The sequence below is a fragment of the Rhinopithecus roxellana genome, chromosome 21, assembly GCF_007565055.1.
Source record: "Rhinopithecus roxellana isolate Shanxi Qingling chromosome 21, ASM756505v1, whole genome shotgun sequence".
In the NCBI taxonomy this organism is placed as follows: Eukaryota; Metazoa; Chordata; class Mammalia; order Primates; family Cercopithecidae; genus Rhinopithecus; species Rhinopithecus roxellana.
Window position 1 is genome coordinate 2522334 of NC_044569.1, and position 26087 is coordinate 2548420.

General features: G+C 46.0%; 2 protein-coding genes across 10 annotated transcripts in view; one reads left to right on the plus strand and one right to left on the minus strand.

Moving 5' to 3' along the window:
* The window catches only part of RMC1 (regulator of MON1-CCZ1), a 32241-nt gene extending 20529 nt beyond the window's left edge, over positions 1-11712 (plus strand). For 4 of the 7 annotated variants that reach the window (XM_030926026.1, XM_010383232.1, XM_030926025.1 and 1 more), the window contains 10 exons: positions 1359-1403; positions 1660-1713; positions 3419-3547; positions 4588-4694; positions 6525-6644; positions 6959-7036; positions 7363-7467; positions 7564-7632; positions 7722-7947; positions 8961-9119. In XM_030926026.1, the coding sequence (XP_030781886.1) occupies positions 1359-1403; positions 1660-1713; positions 3419-3547; positions 4588-4694; positions 6525-6644; positions 6959-7036; positions 7363-7467; positions 7564-7632; positions 7722-7947; positions 8961-9040 (1013 nt within the window). In that variant the 3' untranslated portion in view covers positions 9041-9119. Of the gene's footprint in view, positions 1-1358; positions 1404-1659; positions 1714-3418; positions 3548-4587; positions 4695-6524; positions 6645-6958; positions 7037-7362; positions 7468-7544; positions 7633-7721; positions 7948-8960; positions 9120-11548 lie in introns of those variants that run through there. The other 3 variants (XM_030926024.1, XM_030926027.1, XR_004055697.1) reach the window with 3 other exon arrangements.
* Positions 4395-26087, minus strand: part of NPC1 (NPC intracellular cholesterol transporter 1) — a 61350-nt gene continuing 39657 nt past the window's right edge. For 2 of the 3 annotated variants that reach the window (XM_030926022.1, XM_030926021.1), the window contains exons 11-25: positions 25807-25909; positions 22446-22635; positions 21834-22016; positions 20972-21086; positions 18814-18941; positions 18576-18716; positions 17943-18032; positions 17318-17508; positions 16864-16979; positions 16054-16183; positions 13934-14134; positions 12721-12952; positions 11709-11822; positions 10668-10830; positions 8839-9618 (exon numbers count right to left, since the gene is read on the minus strand). In XM_030926022.1, the coding sequence (XP_030781882.1) occupies positions 9536-9618; positions 10668-10830; positions 11709-11822; positions 12721-12952; positions 13934-14134; positions 16054-16183; positions 16864-16979; positions 17318-17508; positions 17943-18032; positions 18576-18716; positions 18814-18941; positions 20972-21086; positions 21834-22016; positions 22446-22635; positions 25807-25909 (2180 nt within the window). In that variant the 3' untranslated portion in view covers positions 8839-9535. Of the gene's footprint in view, positions 5229-8838; positions 9619-10667; positions 10831-11708; positions 11823-12720; positions 12953-13933; positions 14135-16053; positions 16184-16863; positions 16980-17317; positions 17509-17942; positions 18033-18575; positions 18717-18813; positions 18942-20971; positions 21087-21833; positions 22017-22445; positions 22636-25806; positions 25910-26087 lie in introns of those variants that run through there. The other variant, XM_030926023.1, reaches the window with a different exon arrangement.

A 26087-nucleotide genomic window follows, 5' to 3' on the forward strand; every position in this document is an offset into this window, starting at 1 on the left:
AAGCAATGGATAATCAAGCTAATTATTTAGATAATTAAGTGGCTGGGCGCAGTGGCTCATGCCTATAATCCCAGCACATTGGGAGGCTGAGGTGGCCAGATCACTTAAGCCCAGGACTTTGAGACCAGCCTGGGCAACATAGAGAGACCTTGTCTTTCCAAAAAAGAAAAAGAAAAAAGTTAGCAGCTCTGTTCCAGTGGTCACGTGCCTGTAGTCCTAGCTACTCTGAAGGCTGAGGCAGGAGGATCACTTGAGCCAAGGAGTTCGAGGTTATAGTGGGCTATGATCAACTACTGCACTCAAGCCTGGACAGCAGAGCAACACCCTGTCTGTCTTTAAAAAAAAAAAAGGCCGGGCCCGGTGGCTCACGCCTATAATCCCAGGACTTTGGGAGGCCAAGGTGAATGGATCACTTGAGGTCAGGAATTCAAGACCAGCCTGGCCAATATGGTGAAACCCCATCTCTACTAAGAACACAAAAAAGTTAGCTGGGTGTGGTGGCACATGCCTGTAATCTCAGCTACTTGGGAGGCTGAGGAAGGAGAATCTCTTGAACCTGGGAGGTGGAGGTTGCAGTGAGCCAAGATCGCACCAGTACACTCCAACCTGGGCAATAGAACGAGCCTCCACCTCAAAAAAAAAAAAAGATAATTAAGCTGCGGTAAGCTACGAGCCACATTTATTTGAAACATTCTCTGTGGATGATCTGGGTATTTGATTTTGAATCCTCCAAGTAAATTTCTCAGTTCCTTAATGTGCATCTGTAAATGATCATGAGTCATCTTTGGTTATTTAAAAAAAAACCCAAACCACAGTGATTGAAGCCTTGACGTGCTTTCTTTTTCTTGGTGAGTTTTTCCTGGATTGTTTTCAATTTCTTCCCCCTTCCTCCCCGTATGTGCTATCAGTGAGATGAACAGTTCATTTCTTCCTTAACTACAGCTGAATGAACATTTTGTCACGACATTAAAAAGTACTGGCCGGGCGTGGTGGCTCAAGCCTGTAATCCCAGCACTTTGGGAGGCCGAGACGGGCGGATCACGAAGTCAGGAGATCGAGACCATCCTGGCTAACACGGTGAAACCCTGTCTCTACTAAAAAATACAAAAAACTAGTCGGGCGAGGTGGCGGGCGCCTGTAGTCCCAGCTGCTCGGGAGGCTGAGGCAGGAGAATGGCGTGAAACCGCGAGGCGGAGATTGCAGTGAGCTGAGATCCGGCCACTGCACTCCAGCCTGGGCGACAGAGCGAGATTCCGTCTCAAAAAAAAAAAAAAAAAAAAATACTTTTGCGTCGTGAGTACCAGCATTCGCAGTGTTTTCTGGCTGCAGCGTCGCACTTATGTTTTCTCAATTTGTAGGTCCTGCTGCCGTGACCAGCCAGTCTCCTGTTCCGTGTAAACTCTGTATCCTTTACTAAGGCGTTGGCACCGTGCACAACAGGGCAAGTGGTCACCCTTACAGAGTGGTCCTGAAGCCCTCCTCTGGGCAGCTGTGAATAACGCTCTGAGAGCCACCCCGCAGCCAGCTTCCCTGACCGTCCAGGGGGCCCCGTGTTTAGCGTGGACTCAGCACATGGGGGGCAGGGGCGTGTGCTAATGGAAACTGGTTTTGCCTTTTGTTTTCATCTTTTCCTGGTTTAGAATTTCCTATAACATGTAGATTCTTCATCCTGGATTGTCTTTCAACCTGACATCATTATCAGTGCAAGCCAAGGTAGGTCAGCGGGACAGTTGTCGTGTTAGAACATGGGGCTTGTTGACTTTGGATCCCAGTTGTAGCCAGGGACATTTTCAAGGTGAATCTCTGAGCAGTGACGCCTCCTTTCAACCTTGGGAATGGGATTTTTTTTTCACTTTATACTGTTTTCTACTGTATGTGCATTTTATCAAGAACATATACTACTTTTAATAAAGCAACAACTAAGAGTGCCATTCTCCTGTAAGAACGCCGTTCTCCTGTAAGAATGCCGTTCTCCTGCTTAAGCCCATCCTGGAAAGCCAGACTCCACCCCAGCCCGTCTCCCTTCGTTTCTCCCATCCACCTTCCCTCCGGTGTCCGTGCCCTTTTCTGTTCCGCATGAGCCCAGGAGGTGTGCTCCTCTTTCTGGTCTTGCTGACGAAGCCTCCTCAGCCTATTAGTTGTCTCTTCCTGGGTAATCTGGTCTTGCTCTGTCACCCAGCCTGGGGTGCAGTAGTGCTATCTCAGCTTACTGCAGCCTTGAGCTCCTGGGCTCAGGCGATCTTCCTACTTTAGCCTTCTGAGTAGCTGGGTCTACAGGCGCACACCACCACGCCCAGTTATTTTATTATAATAATAATTATTTTGAGACGGAAGCTCGCTTTGTCGCCAGGCTGGAGTGCAGTGGCACTGTCTTGGCTCACTGCAACCTCTGACTTCTGGGTTCAAGCGATTCTCCTGCTTCAGCCTCCCCAGTAGCTGGGACTACAGGCATGCACCACCACACCCAGCCAATTTTTGTATTTTTAGTAGGTACAGGGTTTCACCATGTTGGATAGGATGGTATCGATCTCCTGACCTCATGATCTGCCCACTTTGGCTTCCCAAAGTGCTGGGATTACAGGCGTGAGCCACTGCAGCCGGCCTATAATTTTTTTTTTTAGAGATAGGATCTTGCCATGTTGCCCTAACCTGTCTAATTCCTTGCCAGGCTGGTATTAGAGAATTTCCTATGTTACTCTTTAATCCTCTGTGTATTTTCCTGCCTTTCCTCTGGAATTCCTAAGAATTCTTGAGGAGAGAATTAGTCCTGATGCTGTAAGCATCCACTGTATGTAATGAAGTCACTTCTCTCCTGTGCATCTTTGCTGGTGTTTTCCTGTACAGCTGCTCTGCACCTGCCTTGGGACAACTGAAAAAGGGATCACCCAGATGAGTTTTTATGTGGCACTTCATTCTGCAGAACTCCAATTGGGAAAGGCCACACCAGATGCTGGCAGTGTGGGTGATCAGTACATTTATGGGTTGATGAATGGATGAGTTATGATGTTCCATTGAGAGCCTCTGGAGTTACCTTTTAAACTAATGAGCCATTATAGGAGAAACCAAAGCACAGGACTGAAGTTGATGCCACATGTTGACATCTTTTTCTATTTTAAACGTTAAAAGAGGGACTAGGTCTAGGGAAGGCCCCGTTTGGAATTAAGGACTAGGGAGCTACACCATTGATGTGCCCCTGAATGCAGAGGTTACTTGGAGTCAGCCAAGTGTGCAGTAGTTCGGCCATCAGTCCTTCTGCTGTAGACATGTTGTTGAATGGCTTGGCTCTGCTTTGGTTAGGAAGAAAAAGCTACATTTATCACCACCCCCCACCCGCCCTGCAGATGTTTAGGGGAACCACTTTTGGGCTTTTGTTATGGTTTGCATCATATTGTTATATTTGCTGCCTCTTAAAATCCAGGTTACCTCTGGAACCTCCAAGTGAAACTTGAGCCCATAGTAAATCTCTTACCAGACAAAGGAAGATTGATGGACTTTCTCCTCCAGAGAAAAGAATGCAAGATGGTCATCCTGTCTGTCTGTTCACAGAGTAAGTTGAATCCTTCCCCCTTGGTCTGGTTCCAGTATGAGGCCTGTGCTGCCCAACACTTTTTATTGGGATGTGGGCCAGATTGTTGTGCCTTGTCTGTAATCCATAGCCTCATTCTTTGTGTGAGGGGTGGCTATGTGACCCCCTAGGAAAGGCTGCTAAATGGAAAGATGACTTGTAGAGATACTTGTAGAGAAAAGAACAATAAATGGGATGGTTCTGAATGAAAGTGGGCGCACAGGAGGGGAGTGGGCCACCGCCCCTGGCCTTCACACACACACCTCTTTCAAAATCCAAGCCACTTCACTGCGTATGTGTCTTCTTTAAGAATCCCCTACTGAGGCCAGGCATGGTGGCTCATGCTTTTAATCCCAGCACTCTGGGAGCATGAGGCAGAAGGATTGCCTGAGCCTAGGAGTTCGAGACCAGCCTGGACAACATGGCGAAACCCTGTCTCTATAAAAAAAAAAAAAAAAATGAGCTGAATTTGGTGGTATACACCTGTGGCCCCAGCTACTCCAGAGGCTGCAGAGGGAGGATTGCTTGAGCCCGGGAGGACAAGGCTGCAGTGAGCCATTTGTGCCAGTATACCTCCAGCCTGGGCAACAGAGCAAGACCCTGTCTCAAAAAAACAAAAAAAAAAAAAAAAAAAGAAAAAAAGCATCCCCTACCAGTATGTGCTATTGGTGTTTGTTTTGTTTGTTTTGGTAGAGATGGGGTCTTGCCTTGTTGCCCAGGCTGGTCTCAAACCCCCAGCGTTAAGTGATCCTTCTGCCTCAGCCTCCCCAAAGTGCTGGGATTAGAGGCATGAGCCACTGAGCCTAGCCTGCTATAGCTTTTTTTTTTCAACTGTAACCAGAAAGGGGTTGCGAATGATGTCTAGGTATCAGGTCTTTAAAGTAATGCATTTCTTGGAGTGTCCTTTAAAGGTACTTTTGCGTTGGTAACCTTTTGAGATCAGTTTTTATCATAGCAACGTGTGGAAATTCTGCGGCTGACATGAAGTTTGTTTGATCCGTGTGAACTTTGTGCCTTTCCAGTGTTAAGTGAGTCAGACAGAGCATCGCTGCCCGTGATAGCCACTGTTTTTGATAAACTCAACCATGAGTATAAAAAGTACTTGGATGCCGAGCAGAGTTATGCGATGGTGAGTTACAGGGAGTATGACAAAGGGTCCTTCTCCCCCACCCCCTCCCTGGTATTTTCTAAGTCATTATGGTGCAAAATTGTTTCCTATATATTAGAATAACGTCACTGAGATTTGCTGCCTGCCATAGGGCAGGGTGGTGATAGTGGGGGATAGTGGGGGAGTAGTAAATTCAGGGGCCCTGCATCCCATGAGCTGGAGGCTACATCTCACTTCATACCTTCACTGTTTTTGTTTTTCCCCATCTGTGTTTGATCTTGCCTGTAGATCCTTGGCCTACTGTTATATATAGATGAGAAAAATCAGTCTCTGCTTTGCAATATTTTGTGTATTTTTCTGTTTTGCCAGAGTGAGGACTTAGTAAATTAAATTCGAAATATTTCTGTTTGCCACACCTTTCTTTCCTGTTGAGAGAGCATCCTGTTGAGATAGTGATGATTCAGTGTTAGCACTTAGCAGACATGTTTGCAGTGAAGGTAGTAACCATGGCTTATCGCCACCAATTTCCACTGTATTACTCGTACATCGTATCTCCTGAAGCCAGAAAGAAGAAAAGTTTAGGACAAGGAGAACTAATCACTTCACTTCCAGGATATCATTAGTCCTAGGCTGAACATGGTTTTAAACCAACAAAAGCCCCAGAACTCCAGTCCCCTTTAGCTGTTCGTGGAAGGGTAAGAGGTCTGAGACAGGCACTGAAGAGGGCCGGTTGCCTGGACAGTGTCCATTTCCACCCTGTCAGATATGAGGAATGGCTGAGTCCTTTTGAACCCTATTGCTGTGGGTGTTCTGGGCTGTGGGAACCAGCAGGTCTGATCCCAAATGGCAGTTTCTGTGCTGTCCCGCACTGTCTACTGGGCTCCATAAACATCATGACTCAGCAGTGGGGGCCAATGACCAGCCATGTGAGCAGCATCTGGAGTTTCTTGGAAATGCAGGTTCTCAGGCTACACCCCACAGCTATTGCATAATCCGCATGGATCTGAACTGCTTTTTTTTTTTTTTTTTGAGATGGAGTTTTGCTCCTGTTGCCCAGGCTGGAGTGCAATGGTGAGATCTTGGCTCACCACCACCTCTGCCTCCTGGGTTCAAGCGATTCTTCTGCCTCAGCCTCCCCCGAGTAGCTGGGATTACAGGCATGTGCCACCACGCCCGGCTAATTTTGAATTTTTTTTTTTTTTAAGTAGAGACGGGGTTTCTCCATATTAGGCTGGTCTGGAACTCCTGACCTCAGGTGATCCACCCACCTTGGCCTCCCAAAGTGCAGGGATTACAGGCATGAGCCACCGCGCCCAGCCGGAACTGCTTTCACACGTCAGATGAGGTTGTCAAGTTCTCACAGAGCTTTCCTATTCAGAAAGACTTGTGAATAGGAAAGGACTTGCTCTGGCTTCCCACTTCAAAATCCCTGGAGACTCCATGCAGGAGCTGCTCATTTATTGTAGGATAAGGACTTCGTAAAGCAGGGATGCAGCAGGCCATTTCATTTTTGCCAGATAACAAATGCCCGTGGTCCAGGATCAAGAAGCTTAGACAGGAAGTTAAAAAATTGCAAGAGGCTAAGTATGATATATCTTAAGAGAAAACTCTGACACATGCTTTTTCAGTTGCATCTACCATGAACATTGGAGTGTTTTCCAGATGACCAATTCTGACTTCCTAGACCCTCCCCAAGCCAGCACAGGAAAAATGTTACCTAAGTAGAGAAAGAAGTGTTTTCCGTTCATATCCTGGGGCCCACATGGAAGAATTCAGTCCTTGTGGATGAGCTGTGGACAGCACCCTTCCTCAAAGATGCCAAAGGTCATAGTTGGTGGCTTCTTCTTTCAGGCGGTGGAAGCAGGGCAGAGCCGAAGCAGCCCGCTCCTCAAGAGGCCGGTGCGGACCCAGGCGGTGCTGGACCAGTCGGATGTGTACACCCATGTCCTGTCAGCCTTCGTGGAAAAGAAGGTGGGCTGCAGCTTTCCGCCTCTTCTGGACTGAGAATGCTCAAAACAAGGCAGTTGAGGAAAACAGGAGACTTCATGTGATTAGAATCACTGGAGTTTCCTTGGGTGAGGACCTAGAGCTGGTAGTTTGGCTTCTAATACTCAGGCCTAAAGCATCATCAGTGACAAGTGGTTCTGGAGCAATTTATGCAAAACCAGTGAAAGATGAACGGGGCCATTTTAAGATGAAAACAAGGCGGGTGTTGGATAAAGTGTTATATGCAGCCCCTTCTGCACCTCGTTGGTATTTATAAAACCACATTTTTTTCTCCCTAGGAGATGCCTCACAAATTTGTGATAGCCGTGCTGATGGAATACATTCGTTCTCTTAACCAGTTTCAGATTGCAGTACAGGTACCTTCAAATCAGCTGGTCCCAAGTTAAAACAACAGGAATTAAAAAAAAAAAAAAAAAAAAGACACAGTCCCTCTTAGAAGATGACTCATATGCTAAGACAGGTCTGCCTCCCTGACTCAGAATGCTGAGTGACTCTCCCAGCATTCTTATTAGTTGGAATGCAAGTGTAATGTCAAGTTGGGGTCTTTACCTGCATGATGAAACCACTTCTTGTAGTGACACTTTTGCCATGTTGGTTGGAACAGCCAGTCCTCGGGGAGCCTCTAGTCTGTTGTGGCTGAATGATTTGGAAGTGTTCTTTCACTTTTTACTTTTGTCCTCAGCATTACCTACATGAACTTGTTATCAAAACCCTTGTCCAGCACAACCTCTTTTACATGCTGCATCAGTTCTTGCAGTACCACGTCCTCAGTGACTCCAAACCTTTGGTATGCATTGCCAGATTTTTACTTCCATTGTGGTTAAAAACAGAAAATTTTCACTGTTAACCTTCCAACTGAAGCAGGTCTAAAAACGTCTTTCAGGCTTGTCTGCTGTTATCCCTAGAGAGTTTCTATCCTCCTGCTCATCAGCTGTCTCTGGACATGCTGAAGGTAAGTCTGCTGTGTGAGGTTTTAGACTATGGAAACTCACTCTGTTCCTGTTGTTTGCACTGACCTGGACTTCTCTCCCTTATTCCTAGCGACTTTCAACAGCAAATGATGAAATAGTAGAAGTTCTTCTTTCCAAACACCAAGTGTTAGCTGCCTTAAGGTTTATCCGGGGTATTGGTGGCCATGACAACATTTCTGCACGAAAATTTTTAGATGCTGCAAAGCAGACTGAAGACAACATGCTTTTCTATACAATATTCCGGTTTTTTGAACAGCGAAATCAGCGTTTGCGAGGGAGCCCCAATTTCACACCAGGTGAGAATGCAATGAAAAGACTTGGGGTAACCATAGCCTCTAAGAGTAGCAGAGGGCACTGGCAGCTGGTGGGCGAGGACTCTTGGGTTAGCGTTTTTGTAAACAACACAGTTTGGTAACAGCCCACCTAACCCTCGGCCCATTATTTGTAGCAGAGTGAATTCAGTATGCTGACAGAATCTGAGTTATACTCTGCAGCTCACCAAGGAAGGTGTGTTTTGAGTCAAGACACATTTAGGACCTATTAGGCACAGCCCATCTCTTATAGCAGATCTTGGAATATCTCTTGAAGCCAGGAATAAGACGGCAAATGGTGGCTAAGTGTTTTAAAGGGTCTGGGGCTTGTTAAGGTTTCAGTTTTATGAAGTATACATTGGTTGATCATTCTCATTTATTTTTTTCATTGAGACGGAGTCTCGCTCTGTTGCCTAGGCTGGAGTGCAGTGGTGCAATCTCGGTTCACTGCAAGCTCCGCCAGGTTCAAGCGATTCTTCTGCCTCAGCCTCCTGAGTAGCTGGGACTACAGGTGTGTGCCACCACACCCGGCTAATTTTTGTATTTTTAGTAGAGATGGGGTTTTACTATATTGTCCAGGCTGGTGTGGAACTCCTGACCTCGTGATCCACTTGCCTCGGCCTTCCAAAGTGCTGAGATTACAGGCATGAGCCACTGCACCTGGCCCTGGTTGATCATTCTCATCTCCAAATAGTTATACAACCTAAGACATCTTCTTTAGGATAGGGAAGGATCAGGACTCTCTAATGAAACATGTAGGTCTAACTCTTTCTAGCTCAATATAAAATGGCATTTAGTTACCGTAAGGACAGGATAGAATCTCTTCCATTTAACTTTTCTACTTGTCTCTCAAAGCAGATAGGGCAACCCCAAAACTTAGGAAAACAATGTATTTTATTAAAGAAAAATAAGTTAAAACCCAGTAGACACACCTACGAGATGCTTTCTTTGTACCTCATTTCATGCCACATCTAACTGGCGATTAAATCCCTTTCTAGGGGAACACTGTGAAGAACATGTTGCTTTTTTCAAACAGATTTTTGGAGACCAAGCTCTAATGAGGCCTACAACATTCTGAAATCACTTGCTGCTTTTTTTATATAAAAATGTGTACAAAGTTAATTTATTGCATTAATAAAGCTCTTTAAACTATAAAATGTTATAAAGTGTATCTACAACCTCAAATATCACTAAAAATGTGGTACAGAACTTGTGGGATGGCTTACTCCTAAAAGGAGAGACAGTGCATTGATTGGCCTTTACAGAGTGTCAGTGAGTGGATCACATTCACAGCCATCTAGTGTCACCTCCTGCTTGCTAAAGAATGAGGTTTCTTTCCTGAAGAAGCTGGGAGAAGTTTAGTGTCCTGTGGTTGCCTCCAGATTTAGTAATACTGCTTCCCAAGTCAACTGTGCATTCCTGAGTTCACGGGCACTATGTTCAAAGCTGCTGCCAAACAGCCTGATGGTTGGCACCATCCGGTGTTCAACTTGGCCTGGCCGATGCAGCACCCGTCCAGTGGTAAACCGACCGACCCTTAGACACAGTTCAGTCAGGATGCCCTGCAAGGGGGCTAGAAATTTAGAAGCCGTTCACGCTCTGTCCCTTTGTATCGCTCTTCAGTGGCACAACTTTTGGCTTTATTTACTGAAGGCCCTATGAGAGAGAAAAATAATTTTTCTTATTTCTGCAGGAGAAAGGGAACTGGTTGGCTGGGCATAGTGGCTCACGCCTGTAATTCCACTTTGGGAGACTGAGGCAGGAGAATTGCTTGAGACCAGCCTGGACAACAGAGTGAGACCACATCTCTCTCTCTCATTCGGAGAGGGGCTCTTTGCTTTCTTCCTCAGGCTGGAGTGCAGTGGTATGAACACGACTCACTGCATCCTGAGCCCATCCTTCTGGGCTCAAGCAAGCTTCCTGCCTTAGCCTAACAAGTAGGTGGGACTGCAGACGCAGACCACTTCACCTGGCCAATTGTAGTTTTGTAGAGATGGAGGCCTCGCTATGTTGTCTAGGCTGGTCTCAAATGATTCTCCCCTCTCAGCCTTCCAAAGTGCTCATCTCTCTCTCTCTCTCTCTCTTTTTTTTGTCTTAAAGAAAAGGAGCTAGTATATTAGATTGTAATAGAACTACTTTCTATCTCCCGGAGATGATAAAAAGCCCCTCATTTTCTTAATCTTTTACTTCAGTGCTCCAATTTAGTGACAAAGCTTTAAGTCAAGCAAATCAGTACTGTTCTTTCAGCCGTGGGTCATTTTTGTGCAAGGTGAAGTGGCCATAGAAGTAAAAGGATCAAGAATAGTCTCGAGATGAACAGAGGCAGCACTTTGCTGAGAACGGGAAATCCGTGAGGGACATAAAAAGCTGTTCTGCAGCGCTGCTGGTGTGAGAGCCGGCTGCCGGACGGACTCCTCCATCTCAGTGGCAGGGAGGAGCCGCCCCACCTGCTGACACTCATACCCATTCAAGGGCTGGCTCCAGGCCTCCAGAAAAAACATCAGCAACTTACTAATGAAACAGTCTGCACCATCATGAAGCCCCTGGATGGGTTTTTTCTCTTAGAAGAATTGTTTTTACTCAGTATCATTTATCAAATGACCATTAGTATGAGTTCAAATACTTGAAAAGAATGCCTCAGGACAGAATTCCCTTTCATTAATGTGCTTCCTCTTGTGCCACCCTTTTAAGACAAGAACTCTTACCTATGTAACTGAGTAAGACAGGGAGAAATATTAATCCGTGAGTGGCGCCCAGTAAGACCATAGCCAAATACATCCTGAAGTAGAATATCTGGAAAATTTGAGATTTGGCAAAAGCCAACACCACAATCCCTCCAAATTTTGTAAGCGTGATTCCACTGAACACCTAAAAGAAGAGATACTGTGTTAGAAACCACTTTTACCAACCTGTAATTGAAACACTTCCTTACAAGGATTTCTCCCAGGTTCAAGTGATTCTCCTGCCCCAGCCTCCCGAGTAGCTGGGATTATAGGTGTGCGCCACCATGCCCGGCTAATTTTTGTATTTTTAGTAGAGATGGGGTTTCACCATGTTGGCCAGCCTAGTTTCGAACCCCTGGCCTCAAGTGGTCTGCCCGCACTGGCCTCCCAAAGTGCTGGGATTACAGGCATGAGCCACCATGCCCAGCCCTTATGAGGATTTCTTAATATTCAAGGTCCAAAGCAATGAGAACTGAACCCAGCTAGCATCATCTACTACCTAACACTATTTTATTTGCTGCCTTATGATCCTGGGGGAGAGGTATGACCAAGGTAAAAGCTGTGTATTCTGCATAAACGCAGCATTGTGTCTCTAAATTGAGTATCTTTATGTTCTCAAGTGAAAACTTAAATATTTAAAAGTGTTATGAAACAAAGTTTTAGTTTTTACTCTTTACCAAGTATTTTCTACAGTGGTAAAGAGATAGGCTAAGCCTGGGTGTAGAGCTGAACCAGGAAGACTCTCCAGGCACCAACCGCACATCACACGCTGGGTTCTGGCCCGGGCTCCCCTGCCTGCATTTTAAATGGAGAAGACTGGCAGCTGTCTCACGTTTAACTTTTCTGTTATTTTCCTGCTTCAGCACACTGCCACCTAAAAAGGAACTGCACTGACAGGTACAGTGCTACAGAACATCTGTTCTGTTCATGATGTGGCAGCTAACAGGATCCAGACTCTTCAGTCACTAAGCAAGACACTTCATGGTGCAGCTCTGCTGGCGTGGCCCTGCTCAGGGTACTCACGGAGCTGCCCATGTGGGCGAGTGCCTCTTCTGCACGCTCCACGCGGCTGCCTTTCGTGCTCACCGTGAACGCTCTGGTTATGTGGCTGCAGAACTCCACGGAGATGCCACAGCTCTGAAATAAAGCACTTCCTTTAGGATGATGGCTCTCTTCCTGTTGAAGACCCTAGGCAGCCACCCCGTTCCCAGGATGGGGGCTAATTACCAGGGCACCCTGGGTGCTAGAGGAGGCCAAGCATCCCATTGGACTTATAAGGCCTCCATCACACCAATCTATACTGTACCGGGAACTTTTTGGGGCCCTCTCTACACACAGCCAAAAGCCTGGTTTTATGTGCATGTTTGTTTTGATCAGGAGAAACTGCTGGAACCCCTTAAGGTCATCCCACATGCACCGAGCTGGCACATTGTCACAACTTCTTTCCTTGGACCTCGCTGCTCCCCTATCTGAAGCAGCGTTCACATCTGAGAGTACAGATACCCTGTTCTATTTTCCATAAATACCTTCTCCAGTGCTCTCATCTTTAATGATGAAAAGCACCTGACAACCACATGGGAGGCAGAAGGCACTGGTCAGAGAGCTCCCGGGGCGGGGTGCAATTTTCTAAGCAAAAAGTGAACATGCTGCTGTCATTAGGCTATAGGTTTGTGCAATCTCTAAAGAACAACAAATGACAGGTGGAAAAGCTCCGAACAAGGCTAGGAAATCACATTTCCATGGTCAGAGGCACCATCAGGTATACTAGTAACAGCCGCAAGGAATGGGACAAAAGAAAAAACTGAACAGAATTCCCTGTAATGTGCTTATGCTCCCAGATGTTCAACTCAATGCTCGCTCCCTCTACGCCCTGTCCCACCACCATCCAGCACTCATCCTGCCTCTCCATGTGCGCCAAGAGTGAGCACCAGACTTGGTATCTTCTTCCATCTTAGGGTTTACATGGAATCCAAGACAGCAATTCCCCTAAGTGAAACAGGAGCTAGGGACAAATTGAGAGTGGACGAGGACTCACCATCACCAGGTTGACCAAGGACACAGCATTCAGACTGATGCCCCAGAGCCACATAACTCCAAACATGTTGACCAAGACCATGGCGATGGTGGCGCACATGATGACTGCAGACCACAGCTCACAGCCCAGGAGGACCATGGTCACCAGAAATATCGCGCCCAGGGACACACCGAGGTTGAAGATAGTGTCGTCAATGATGGTCAGGTACTGTTCGTAGAAGACATAAAACACACTGGAGAGGAGGGGGAGGCCTCGTTAAAGCTCGCTCTCGCTCCCAAACACTGCATGTTCATCCTGTCACCACTGCCAAGTGGTCAGACTCCTTCAGGAAACATCCCTTGCAGAAAACCTTGCTGGCTGTCTACAAGACTCATCTAAAGCAACTCACTTGACCTCTCATGGCCACTGACCACCCAGAGAAGGGCCCAGCAGTGATGCAAAATGTGTATTTTTGATAAAGTTTGTGTTTATAAGCCCAATCTATGCTATTTTATAGACATTTACAGAGAGCATTCCACAGCATTCTGGGGGACGAAAAAAAAAAACAACAACGAATCCTGATCTATCCTGAGACACTCCCTCAGGCTCAGCGGGTCCGTGCAAGGCCTGAGGAAAAAATGCTTTCATTTATTTTCTTGTGGAGCTAATCGGCTCTTAACTTCTTCCAAACAAATCCAGGCCTTCTTGCTTTAAGCGAGATCATGGGCAGGCAGGAAAAAGAAATCACTTGTTTCTCCTACCTTTCTACAGTTTTCAAATTCAGCATTTCATACATAATACTTTTCTTGCTGGGAAAAAAAAAAAAAACCCTAACAATATAAAAAGTCTACAAACAGGCAACATCCCAAATAACCAGCAGCTGGGGATTCTGGTCCATTGCTGGCCAAGGATGTGGGCCTGGCCCCGCTCTAAGCCACCTGGTCTCCAAGCGCCTCCTTGCCCCCAGCCATTTTCCAGTGTGTGTCTCTTGCAGCTGTGTGGTAGCGCAGAGATCAAGTTCTGTGTCTCTAGCCCTCAGGCCTTCACAGAAGCTTTAGATTCTGAACCCCCCTGCCCAGCACTCATTTCCTTTGATATATTGCCCTGTGCTCCGAACGGGGCAGGGGCCAGAACCCAACCTGAAAATCAGCATCTTGCCAAGAGAACCCTCCCCATTCCCACCCAGTGTAGGCCCTTTGCTGGGCAAACCCCACTGAAAAAGGGCAGGCTTTACCTGTAGGGAAATACCCGGTAGGCACTGCCATTAATGCCCATGGTTTCGGTGACATTACTGGCTATAAGTCGGGCTTTCTTCAGAGCGTCAATAAAGTCAGTAGAGGTCTGCAGCACGGTGTGGTAGGTCATGAAGTACGTGGCTCCGACCCTGGTGCCATTGCCGAGGATGTTAACTGCGGAACTATAGGCAGCATGTCCCCTGAGGAAAGAGTCCTGGGTGTCAGAGAGTCCAGGTCTTGCAAAATATCAGCAGAATCTGAGCACTCGAGGCTAAGCAAAATCACCTGACCCTGGGTTCAGAGGTCAGACCCAGCTGTACATTACAGGGCTGAAGAAGGCCCCCGAATAAGGGAACACCAAAGGTCTACCTTGTTCTCTCTCAGACTGGCTTTTTTTTTTTTTTTTTTTTTTTGAGACAGAGTCTTGCTCTGTAGCCCAGGCTGGATTACAGTGGCATAATCTTGGCTCACTGCAACCTCCGCCTTCTGGTTCAAACAATTCTCCCTGCCTCAGCCTCCCAAACAGCTGGGATTACAGGCACCTGCCACCATGCCCAACTAATTTTGTATTTTTTTTGGTAGAGACAGGGTTTTGCCATGTTGGCCAGGCTAGTCTTGAACTCCTGACCTCAGGTGATCCGCCCACCTCAGCCTCCCAAAATGCTGGGATTATAGGCATAAGCTACTGTGCCCAGCCAGATGGGCTTTTCTTGATTGCTCTGGGTTCTCTGGTACATAGCTGCTGTTTCTCCACCTGGTTTCATGTATAATCAGATGTACAGAGTTTACTCAGTCCTGTTGCGTAACAGGAGGCAGGAAAGGGCGAGGGCCCCGGGAACAACTTTGGCCCTGCCACTTACTGGTCATGTAACCCTGAGCAAAATGACCTCCTCTGAGCCCCAGTCTCCTCTTCTGTAAATGGGTATACCACCGCCTACGCAAGGCTGTGTGGTGATACATGGGATAATGTCAGGGAGTGCCTGGCATGACGCTGGCACCCTGGAGGCTCCCCAGGAACGCTGGCTACTGCCTTCAGAAAACGGAATCTACTTCAGCTTATTTTATGTAGGCCAAAGCATCAGTCAGTGAGTAAATCAATACGCAAGATTCATTTCTACTTTACTTCTAGGGGGAGTCATCCCATGGTACCTAGAATAGGTCTCAAAGCACATGCATGATAGAAATGATTCGCTGATGTAACTCTGGTCAGACGTATGTTCTTATGAAAAACCTATGTTCAGGGTTTACCTAACATACATGGGGATACTCATCTTCTGCTTCCCAAAGCTTCCAAACCCCAGAGACTTCTGGGCCATATATCTGGCTTCCATGGGTAACTGGCTGCCTGGCTGGATGGGGGAGTGAGATAGCACATAACCCCATACACGGATGGGCTGGCAAGGACCATGACAGGGCTAAAAGAATCGCAACCTTAATGTGGGATAACGTTACCAAAGCTAAGATGACGCCGCAGCTGCCATCAGCACAAATGAACAGGCTGAGTTCCTCCAGGCCTGGATTACCAGCAGGCCGTCCTCCCCATCACCCCCGCTCGGAATGTGCACAGGAATCTGCGTTCATTCTCATGCCCATGTGGGGGTAGGACGCAGAGAGAGCATGAGATGTGAATGCCCATGCTAAGATATAATCAGTTGAACACTAGGAGGCATTTTCTTTTTTTTTTTTGAGATGGAGTCTTGTTCTGTCGCCCAGGCTGGAGTGCAGTGGTGCCACCTCTGCTCACTGCAAGCTCCGCCTCCCGGGTTCACGCCATTCTCCTGCCTCAGCGTCCCGAGTAGCTGGGACTACAGGCGCCCGCCACCATGCCAGGCTGGTTTTTTGTATTTTTTTAATAGAGATGGGGTTTCACCATGTTAGCCAGGATGGTCTCGATCTCCTGACCTTGTGATCCGCCCGCCTCAGTGAGCCACTGTGCCCAGCCTGAGGCATTTTCTTAAAAAGGTGTTTTCGGTTTTCCTGCTTCCACCAAAGGACCAGGACAGGGTGGGGCAGAGAAGAGGACGTTCCCATGCAACTGTTTTAGCCCAGTCCTCTCCTAGTTTTCTATTGCAAATTGAAGTTGCAGTGGATGCTTATCTGCAATGGCAGTGGCACTTACCCTTTGCCACACTTGGGGTTAGGGTTATCCGAAAGGAACATGGGCAGGAATCTCATGAAGTCTCCACCCTGAGGCCTCTGTTTGCCCTCCGGAGTCAGAGGCCTGCAGCGGACGCAGGCAGGGTCAACCACTGGTGGAGACATGCAGGGAGGACTGTTAGAAGAATAGGTCTCCAGATTTTTTGTAACACATTTAAAAATACTGCCAGTGAGGGGCATTACTTTCTCAACTACCCATGATTTTCCTTACTAGTGAGGGATAATCTTTCCCCTTATCTAAAAGCTTCTGCCATGTCAATTTCATAGTTTAATGATCTGAAATACCATTTTCATCTTAGGCATACTTTGCATCGTTTTTTGCCCTGAAGTAGGTCTCCTCCTTCAAGAATGGCCTTGACTGGTCAGAGCCCAGGGCGTCCATGTTTTTATTAAGAAAATTCCAGGGCAACCTCGATGCTCCTATAAAACCATAGGGCAAAGTGATAAAGAAAAGCCCTCCTCTGAGAAGCTAAGGCCAGGTACCAATCCTGAGACGCAATCGCTGGAGTCAGGACAGGATGAGAAACCTTATCTGGAAACCACACTCCCAAGATGTGGGCCTTGTTCAGCCCCGAGGGTGGCTGCCTGAGCCAGGAATGACGTGACAATTTCAGAATGAATGACTGAGGAAAGGAACGATGACACAGGGAGGGAGACCCAGCTTTGATATACAAATAGGCATAAATTGAGGCACGATGCAAATGATTTTTAAATGATAATTTGAAAATTTTTCAGCAAAAAAGGAAAGATTTGGTAAAGGAGATGAAAGTACCTGAAGCATTGCAGAACTGGCCAGTGACATTGTCCACTCGACAGCAAGACGACTGCGGCTTCACCCAGTCGAAATAATCGTCGATCCAGGATGAGGGGGCGAAGCCTATTCGGGTACTAGAGAGAGAGACAGGGTTGCTGACCTGCCCCATAGGGAGGAAGTCTTTAGTTTCAGTACTTTTCTTCAAACCTAACTTCCTTTTCTACACTTTATGCTGCTAACAGTCAAAAGAAAAACTACACGAGCACTTAATGAAAACAACCTTCCAAGTATTAGGTGGTAAATTAGTCCTTTCAAAGGTTTTGTTAAGGTAAAGCCAGATTTAACATACATTTTGCGTAAAAACAACTTTTCCAAGAAAGTCTATTTTCAGTGAGACATTTCAGGCCTGAGCTGATGGCCTGGCTGAGAGCCCCCCCACTGCTTCTGAAGTACAAGACGAGGCAGTACTGACTAGTTGTCCAGCTGCGCCGCATTAAATATCTGCTGCACCAGGGAATCATTGTTGCAGCCCATGCCACCGCACACCATGTTCTGCCCCTTGGGAGAAGTGTAGTCGTGCCCTTCCTCCAGGACAAAGTACACAGGCGGACCCGCGTGCAGGTACTGACTGATGGATTTGAAATAGTCCACTACATAGGAGTCCTGAAAGACAAAGAATAGGAGAGAGTGACAATACTCTGATAGTAACCAAGCAAGGTGAGGATCATGGAGAACAGGAGGGTGCCAGGAGGCTGCTGGCTGAGATGCCTCCAGCTGGACTCATGATTCCTAACACTGCCAGTCCTGCCCCCAGGGCCGCAGGCTGCCCCTCCTGCTAGCCCCACAATCAGGAGAGCACCTCCTAAAGTAACCTCATAAGACTGGTTGTTCGTGTTCTGCAGCTGTGCCCAGAGGGGCTCAGTGAGAATGCCAAGCAGCCCACACCGGCAGTGCACTGGGCAGTTTTCCTAACCCTGGAAACCCTGTCACCATTTGCAGTTAGAAGCAGGCACTTGCTTGAAACACCCACATGCATGTTTTGAAAAATGTATTCATCATCAGCTAAAGAAGTTAAAAAAAAAAGGAAGTCATCTTACATCTGGCATCGAAAGAAACTGATCCAATCCAATATCTACTTTGTTCAGGACTGCGATGCTGAATGACAGAACACCCACAAATATTGCTATCTGGAACAACAAATGAATCACAAGACAGAGACTGCTTAGTATAATAAGCTTACGACCAGAAATAAAATCGTATGCACACACAAAAAGCAGGATTTTTTTAAAATGGAAAAGCTTAAATGACAGGTTAGTAGGGAGTACAGGGCAGTGGGTGAGACCACAGCACCCACAGTCCAAGTTCTCGGGTGCAAATCCTGACTCTGCCACTTACGGGCTTAGTGACTTGGGGCAAACCACTTCACCTGCCTTGGCTTCTATTTCCTCATCATTAAAGGAAAAATAAAAGTTTCTTTGCAACTGTCTGTGAATCTGAAACTATTTCAAAATAAAAAACTTAAATAAAACTCTTGTTTATATGGACTGATAAAAGCTCATGGGCAAAACATTTTATCTACTGTTCCATATTTGCTTTTGCTTTTTTTTTTTTTTTTTAAGATATATTTAACAGCTGTAAGAATCTCCTTCCTAGGCTGTCTGACTTCTTAGAAGGCATGTGATAATCTGTTTCAGTGAGAGGAAAGAGAAAAGCCACAGAGAAGCGCATACCACAATTGGTCTCATCCAGTCCTTTAGCAGAAGTGGAGAATAGGAGTTTTTGAAGAAGCGAAACAAACAGCTCTCTGAGGCCTGGACGCTTGTTCCATCTTCAGCACCTCTGACACAGCAAAAGATGTCTAGCCGATTTTTCTGAGGGCACAGAGGGGAACAAAGGTTATACCTGCTAGCTGCTTCCTCTAGATTGTAGACTCAAATTAAATAGACTATAATCCTGGTACCAACTTACCTCTTGACGATTAATGTCTAACCCCAAGAGACTCACGAAACAGGTAATCTGCAGAAGAAAGTCAATGAAGACTGCCAATCCCGCAAAGAGAGAGAAGGTGTGCACGGCTGGCATCACAGACATTGCTCCTGTCGGGAGAGAAGGGCTCTGCGTCACTTCTGTTTACAGCAGGGGCTCTCTGCAGGCCTTATGTTCATGTGCGTGTACAGACACAAGGAGCCAGCACAGGCCAAATGCATGAGAAGGCATGCTGCGGCTGGACATTACACCAGAACTGGGACAGGAGGCAATAAGCCAGTGCTTTTCAAAACGCACTCAGCACCAGACCATTTGGGGAGCCCCATCCTAGTTAAGTTATGACAGGAATTCAACCCCAATTCTACTATACTCAGGTTCACGGCAAATTAATGCACATTAAAATTTGAGAACCATTAATACAGGCCATTTCTTATAGTACCTTCTATGCTTCACTGTACAAAAGGGACAGTATTTTCCATTTATTACATCAACACTATTAGCCTCCCAGTTTAGTTAAGAGGTAATCGACAATCGAGTGAGGATCAAAGGCATGAGGTAAGACATGGAAAGTGCAAACTGGCAGCCCATGAATCAGATGGTTCCTGTTTAGTCCACACTGTATCAACCCATCTTAAGATTAAAAAACTTTTTTTTATAAGTTGCCAATATTTAACAATGACATTTTACATAAAAATCTAGATTCACAGCTTTTCTTGGAAGAAAAACAACAACAACACAGACCTTGTAGCACTGGGTTGGCCACACACAACTGTCTTTTCAGACAGGACACGTGCACTTGGGCTGCCACAATCCCTACTCACTCCTACTGTCCCAAGGTCACTCCAACCTTGTGGCACAGTTTCTGCTGCTATTATCATCACACTTGCACTGGTTTTCTTATAATAGAAGTGAAAAAAAGAAAGTTTTTTTTTTTTCTTCCCCTGCACCTGTGTTTGTCAAAAGGAACTACAGGGCTACAGATTTCAAAAGCACATGGCTTTGTGGAAATGAAGAACAACAAGCTAGCATTGTATCTGTGTTGAGACTACCACCTACGGTGACCTTACAATGGCCCTGATTAAGCTGACCTTGCAGCCACATAGGCACTGCAGTTTGTGGCCTGTGGAGTTTGTGGCTTGTGCAGTTTCTTTGGACTGAGTGCTTCCAGTCCAGCCTCCTCTATGGTGGACAGAGTCACTTTGCTCTTACTACACTTCAGAGACGGGGCAGGCAGCCCCACTAGTGAGTCTATTTGATGATTCTCTATGTGAAAGAAACACAGAAGTGCTGACTTTGTTCCAGCTTATTCTGGCTCCTTGTAATGTGGTGAGTCAAGAGCTCCTGGTCATTAACAAGGCTGCTTCCCCAGTGAGTTGTGTGCACAGAAGAGAAAGACTGCCTTTGAAAACAATGGCAAACATCTTGTAAGCGAGTGCCTGTGGATTTGGGAGCTGCTGCTTAGAGTGTCATGTGGAGAAGGATTCGGTGGCTACTCAAGGATGCTATTTTCAACTATCAACATTCCCAGTGGCTACCAAAAGGGGAAAGTGGCAAGACGAACTCTAGGTCTCTTTCACCCTGAACCCCAACATCAGTGCTGTCCTGACAGTTAAATGAGAAGGAAGCCACCTGCAAAATCACATCTAAGATACTGCTGCCAGTTGTTCTGTGGTCCATTCAGTGACACTTTCCTAGTGCAGAACAAAGCTTTAAAAAGGAGACAACACAGGCTGAGCACAGGCGCTCACGCCTAGAATCTCAGCACTTTGGAAGGCCGAGGCAGGTGGATCACCTGAGGTCAGGAGTTCGAGACCAGCCTGGCCAACAGGGGAAACCCTGTCTCTACTAAAAAATGCAAAAAATTAACTGGGTGTGGTGGTACGTGCCTTTAATCTCAGCTATTTGGGAGGCTGAGGCAGGAAAATCACTTGAACCCGGGAGGCGGAAGCTGCAGTGAACCGAAATTGTACCACTGCACTCCAGCCTGGGTGGCAGAGTGAGACTCCATCTCGGAGAAGAGAAAAAAGGAAAAAAAAAAAAAAAAAAAAAGGCAACACAAAGGGACATGTTCAGATACCCAGCTCCTTCTTTCTCCAGGCTCAGCGAACTATAGGACTGGTAGGATTGAAAGCATAATTACCTAAGAAAAATGCTACAGTCTCAGAAAAGGATGACAGGAACATACTGGGAGCCACTTCTCCTAGGACCCTGCCCAGTTGCTGATCCAGGGTTTCCCCTTGAAGACGTTCATCTCTCTTAAAAAAAAAAAAAAAAAATGCAACATTAAAATTTCTCCATAACAACGCCCCTTCTTGCTGCTTTGTGTTAACTCAACGGTAAAGATACATGATTAGCAGATGGTTAGCAGTGTCTTCTAAGCATATAAACTTCGGTGGGGGACTCCAATGTTCTCATGTTAATTCACTCAGGTACCACGTGAGAAACTAAAGGGAAAGCTGAGCCACACTATCAGGAAAATACACAGGCCGCAGGGGACTGGACCGCTGACCATCACTCTCACGTGCACTGAGTCTCCGCCCAGTTCAGACCTACAGGATGACTGAGACCACCTTCTACAGCAGCGGGACATGTGTTGACCTTCTGCCTTTTTAGTGGCACCTCTGAGCAAAATGAATCCAACATTCTATACTATGCTGAAAATCATTTCAATAGCAGTCGCACCCAAAATATTTTCCAAAAGTGCGTTAGCCCCTTCTTGTACACGATACTATTTAAAATGAAAAGATACTATTAAAAGACACTATTTAAAGATACAATTTAAAACAAAATTCTTACTTTATTTCTACTATTTCATCAACCAAAAAGAGGGGTGAAATTCTTGGTCCTCAGATGTCCACAGCAAGTCAAGAAGAGCGACGAGCCACACAAGGAAAGGAAAGAAAACACCCTCACAGGCCACATTCACGAATGTGGAGCCCAGCAGCCATTCAGACCCTGAAACCTGGACAGATGCTGAGCCCCGTGAGAATACGGAAGGATACCTGATAGGCCTGCACCAGAATGAAGATGTTGTCCACACCAACAGCCAGCACCAGGAACGGGATGACTTCAATCACAATGAGGGTCAAGGGCAACCCAATGTAGCTGAAGATGCCCAAGGAGCAAGCCACAGAGCTCAGCACGATCAGGATGCCCGCGATGCCCAAGGAGATCTTCGAATCCACCTGAGAGGGGCGACAAAGACACAATCACCAGTTGGTTACAGGGCTGTCTGTCCCACTTGTTACTAAAAGGTCCTCCTTTTTACTTTACAGGGCTGTATCAAACCTAGAGTTAAAACTACAATTCTGTGTTTCAGAGAGGACTTGTAAACATTTCTAGGTCTGCCCAGGCAACACATGTTATGAGTTTGCATTCTTAGGTGATGGACTGGACAAATAAGAAAAAACTGGATTATGCGAAATAAACTTTAAGATAAACCAAAAAGCTGGAACTGAAGAAAACAGATGTAGGCAACAGAAATGTTACATACAATTAAAACGGGGGAATTTACGGCAGTTTTAAACACAATGGATTAAGAATAAAGAGGCAAAAATATGACGTTACACTGTGCACTGCTGTTAACCTCTAACACATACATATCCCCCGCTTACCAGAAGCCTGCGACAGCTTTTGATGTGCCCCAAGGCTAGGGAAATATATAGGAACATGATGGCATAACTAATTACAATGGTGAAGATATCACTGTCACTTTCACGATTTAGTTCATCTTCAATACTTCGTTCAGCACTGAAGGAAATGGTCAGATTGGGATTCTTGTAGTTTCTCACCAAATTAATAAACCTAAAAGGTAAGCAAAATGCTATATTTTTAGTTAAAACTTAGTGACAGCTAAGTAAGAAACTTCTTCCCAACTTTCATGATACAAAGGCCACGTTTTCTCTTTTTTGTTTTGAGACCGAGTCTCGCTCTGTCGCCCAGGCTGAAGTGCAATGGTGCGATCTCGGCTCACTGCAAGCTCCACCTCCCGTGTTCCAGTGCTTCTCCTGCCTCAGCCTCCTGAGTAGCTGGGACTACAGGCGTGCGCCACTAGGCCCGGCTAATTTTTGTAGTTTTAGTAGAGACAGGGTTTCACCATGTTGGCCAGGCTGGTCTCAAACTCCTGACCTTAAGTGATCCACCTGCCTCAGCCTCCCCTAGTGATGGGATTACAGACGTGAGCCACTGTGCCCAGTTCAAAGGCCATGTTTTCTTAACCTTTATCCTGCATTAGGATCCTTCATTTGCTTTTGTTCTTGTTTTGGAATAGAGTTTCACTCTGTTGCCTCAGCTGGAGTACAGTGGCACAATTATAGCTCACTGCAGTCTCGAACTCCTGGGCTTAAGGGATCCTCCTGCCTCAGCCTCTTGAGTAGCTGGCACTATAGAGATGTATCCCCATGCCTGGCTAATTTTAAAAATTTTTTGTGGCCGGGCGCGGTGGTTCAAGCCTGTAATCCCAGCACTTTGGGAGGCCGAGACGGGTGGATCACTGGGTCAGGAGATCGAGACTATCCTGGCTAACACGGTGAAACCCCGTCTCTACTAAAAAATACAAAAAACTAGCCGGGCGAGGTGGCGGGCACCTATAGCTCCAGCTACTCGGGAGGTTGAGGCAGAAGAATGGCGTGAACCTGGGAGGTGGAGCTTGCAGTGAGCTGAGATCCAGCCACTGCACTCAGCCTGGGGGACAGAGCGAGACTCCGTCTCAAAAAAAAAAAAATTTTTTTGTAGAGATGAGGTCTTTGTCATGTTGTGCAGGCTGGTCTCAAACTCTTGGCCTCAAGGCACTCCTCCTGCCTCCACCTCCCTAAGTGCTGGGATTACAGGCACCATGCCCAGCCACTGCATTAGGATCTTCTATACTGGAGACTATCAGATTACAGTTAAGGTTCCATACATGCTGAATTTAAGTTTAGGGTTGGGCACGGTGGCTCATGCCTGTAATTCCAGTACTTTGGGAGGCTGAGGCTGGCAGATCACCTGAGGTCAAGAGTTAGAGACTAGCCTGGCCAACATGGTGAAGGCCCGTCTCTACTAAAAATACAAAAATTAGCCGGGTGTGGTGGCAGGTGCCTGTAATCCCAGCTACTTGGGAGGCTGAGGCACGAGAATCACTTGAACCTGGGAGGCAGAGGCTGCAGTGAGCTGAGATCATGCCACTGCACTCCAGCCTGGGTGACAGAGCGAGACGCTACCTCAAAAAAAAAAAAAAAGCATTCAGTCTACTAAATCAAAACCACAATGAGATAGCACTTCACACCCAGGAAGACAGCTAGAATCACAAAGTCAGATAATAAAAAGTGTTGGCGAGGATGTGAAGAAACTGGAAGTTTCATGGACTGCTGGTGGTGATATAAAGCACTATAGCCACTTTGGAAAATGGTCTGGCAGTTCTTCAAACTATTCAAAGTGGACTTACCCTATGACTCAGCAATTCTACTACTAGGTATGTACCCAAAAGAAATGAAAACTCACATCCACAAGAGCTTGTACTCAAGTGTTCATAGCAGCGTTATTCATGATAGCCAAATTGGAAACAGCCCAAATGTGCATCAGTTGATAAATGCACAAAATGTGGTATATCCATACAATGGAATGAAAAGGAATGGAGTACTGATACATGCTACAACATGAATGAACTTTGTGAATATTATGTCCACAACATGAATGAACCTTGAGAATTTTATGTTCAACAAAAGCCAGACAAAAAAGTCCACGTATTATTCTATGCGCATAAAAGTCCAGAATAGGAAAATCTCCAGAGACAGACAGTATTTTAGTGGTTGCCTAGGGCTGTGGATAGGAGGACGAAAAGATGGAGGGTGTTAGTTAAAGGGTGCACAGTTTTATTGGAGTAATGAACATGTTCCTAAAATTGACTGTGGTGATGGTTGCACATATATGTGAATATAATAAAGCTATTGAATTGAACGCTTCTTTTCTTTTTAAATTTTTCTTTTTACTTTTTTTTTTTTTAGAGACATGCCTCACTACATTGCCTAGGCTGGTCTTGAACTCCTGGCCTCAAGTGAGCCTCCCAAAGTGCTGGGACTACAAGTGTGAGCCACCATTCCCAGCCTGAACTGTATATTTTAAGTGGGTGAACTGTATGATGCATGTACCATATTTCAGTAAAACATTTTTTAAAAAGTACTGGAGGGTATAAAGTGCAACCTGGTCTCCTAAGTCCTCTCTTCCCATTCTCCAGAGGTTACAAACACAGTTAATTTCTCAGGTCATTTGCTTGATATTTTTTTCTAAGCATGGACAGCAGTGTAAACAATATATATTTATATAAATATACATTGTGAACCATTTATTTACTTCACTGTCTTTTATGACAGCACAATATTCTATTGTATTCATTCCTTATTAAGTACATTCAGCATGGTCCCAAGTTTTGCTGATAGAGAACAATGCAGGTGGCTGGGTGCAGTGGCTCACACCTGTAATCCCAGCACTTTGGGAGGCCGAGGAGGGTGAATCACTTGAGGTTAGAAGGTCAAGACCAGCCTGGGCAACATGGCAAAACCCTGTTTCTACAAACAAATACAAAAATTAGCTGGGTGTGATGGCATGCACATGTAGTCTCAGCTACTTGGGAGGCTGACGTGGGAGGACCACTTGAGCTTAGGAGATTGAGGCTGCAGTAAGCTGAGATTAGAGTCACCGCACCCCAGCTTGGGCAAGAGTGAACCCAGTCTCAAAAAATAAATGAAATAAGTAAAAACAATACAAGGAACCTTTTTTTGCACACTTTTGCATTCCTGTGGAGGGAGAGATGTTTAAAGCATCTGCTCAAAGGTAAACGTATTTACAGTTTCTACTTAGCATCATTAGCACCAAGTGAACAAAATTACATAACTCAGACCTGCCATTGGTTAATTTAGAAAATGAAGTTTAAGTGCTTGCTGCAAGTGTCTAGCTTCCCACAAAACAAGGACAGTCTGCTCACACCCATGAGTGACTCACTCTTTTTCCCAGGCCTGGGCCCTCTGGAGCTTCTCTGTATCATTATAGTAGTTATTGACAGGGAAGGTAATCACAAGGGCAGTGGCGTTATTGTAGTTTTGATCTAGAAAGGAAAAATGTGATATCAAAAAGCAGATTACAAGCATGCAGAAAATTACACACATACCGGGGAAAAAATCACAACACAGATTTCTCAGTGGAGCTATGGACTGTATCTCTGTGCTCTAAGGATTAAACAAGAGTTTGCTGAAGGCCGGGCACGGTGGCTCACGCCTGTAATC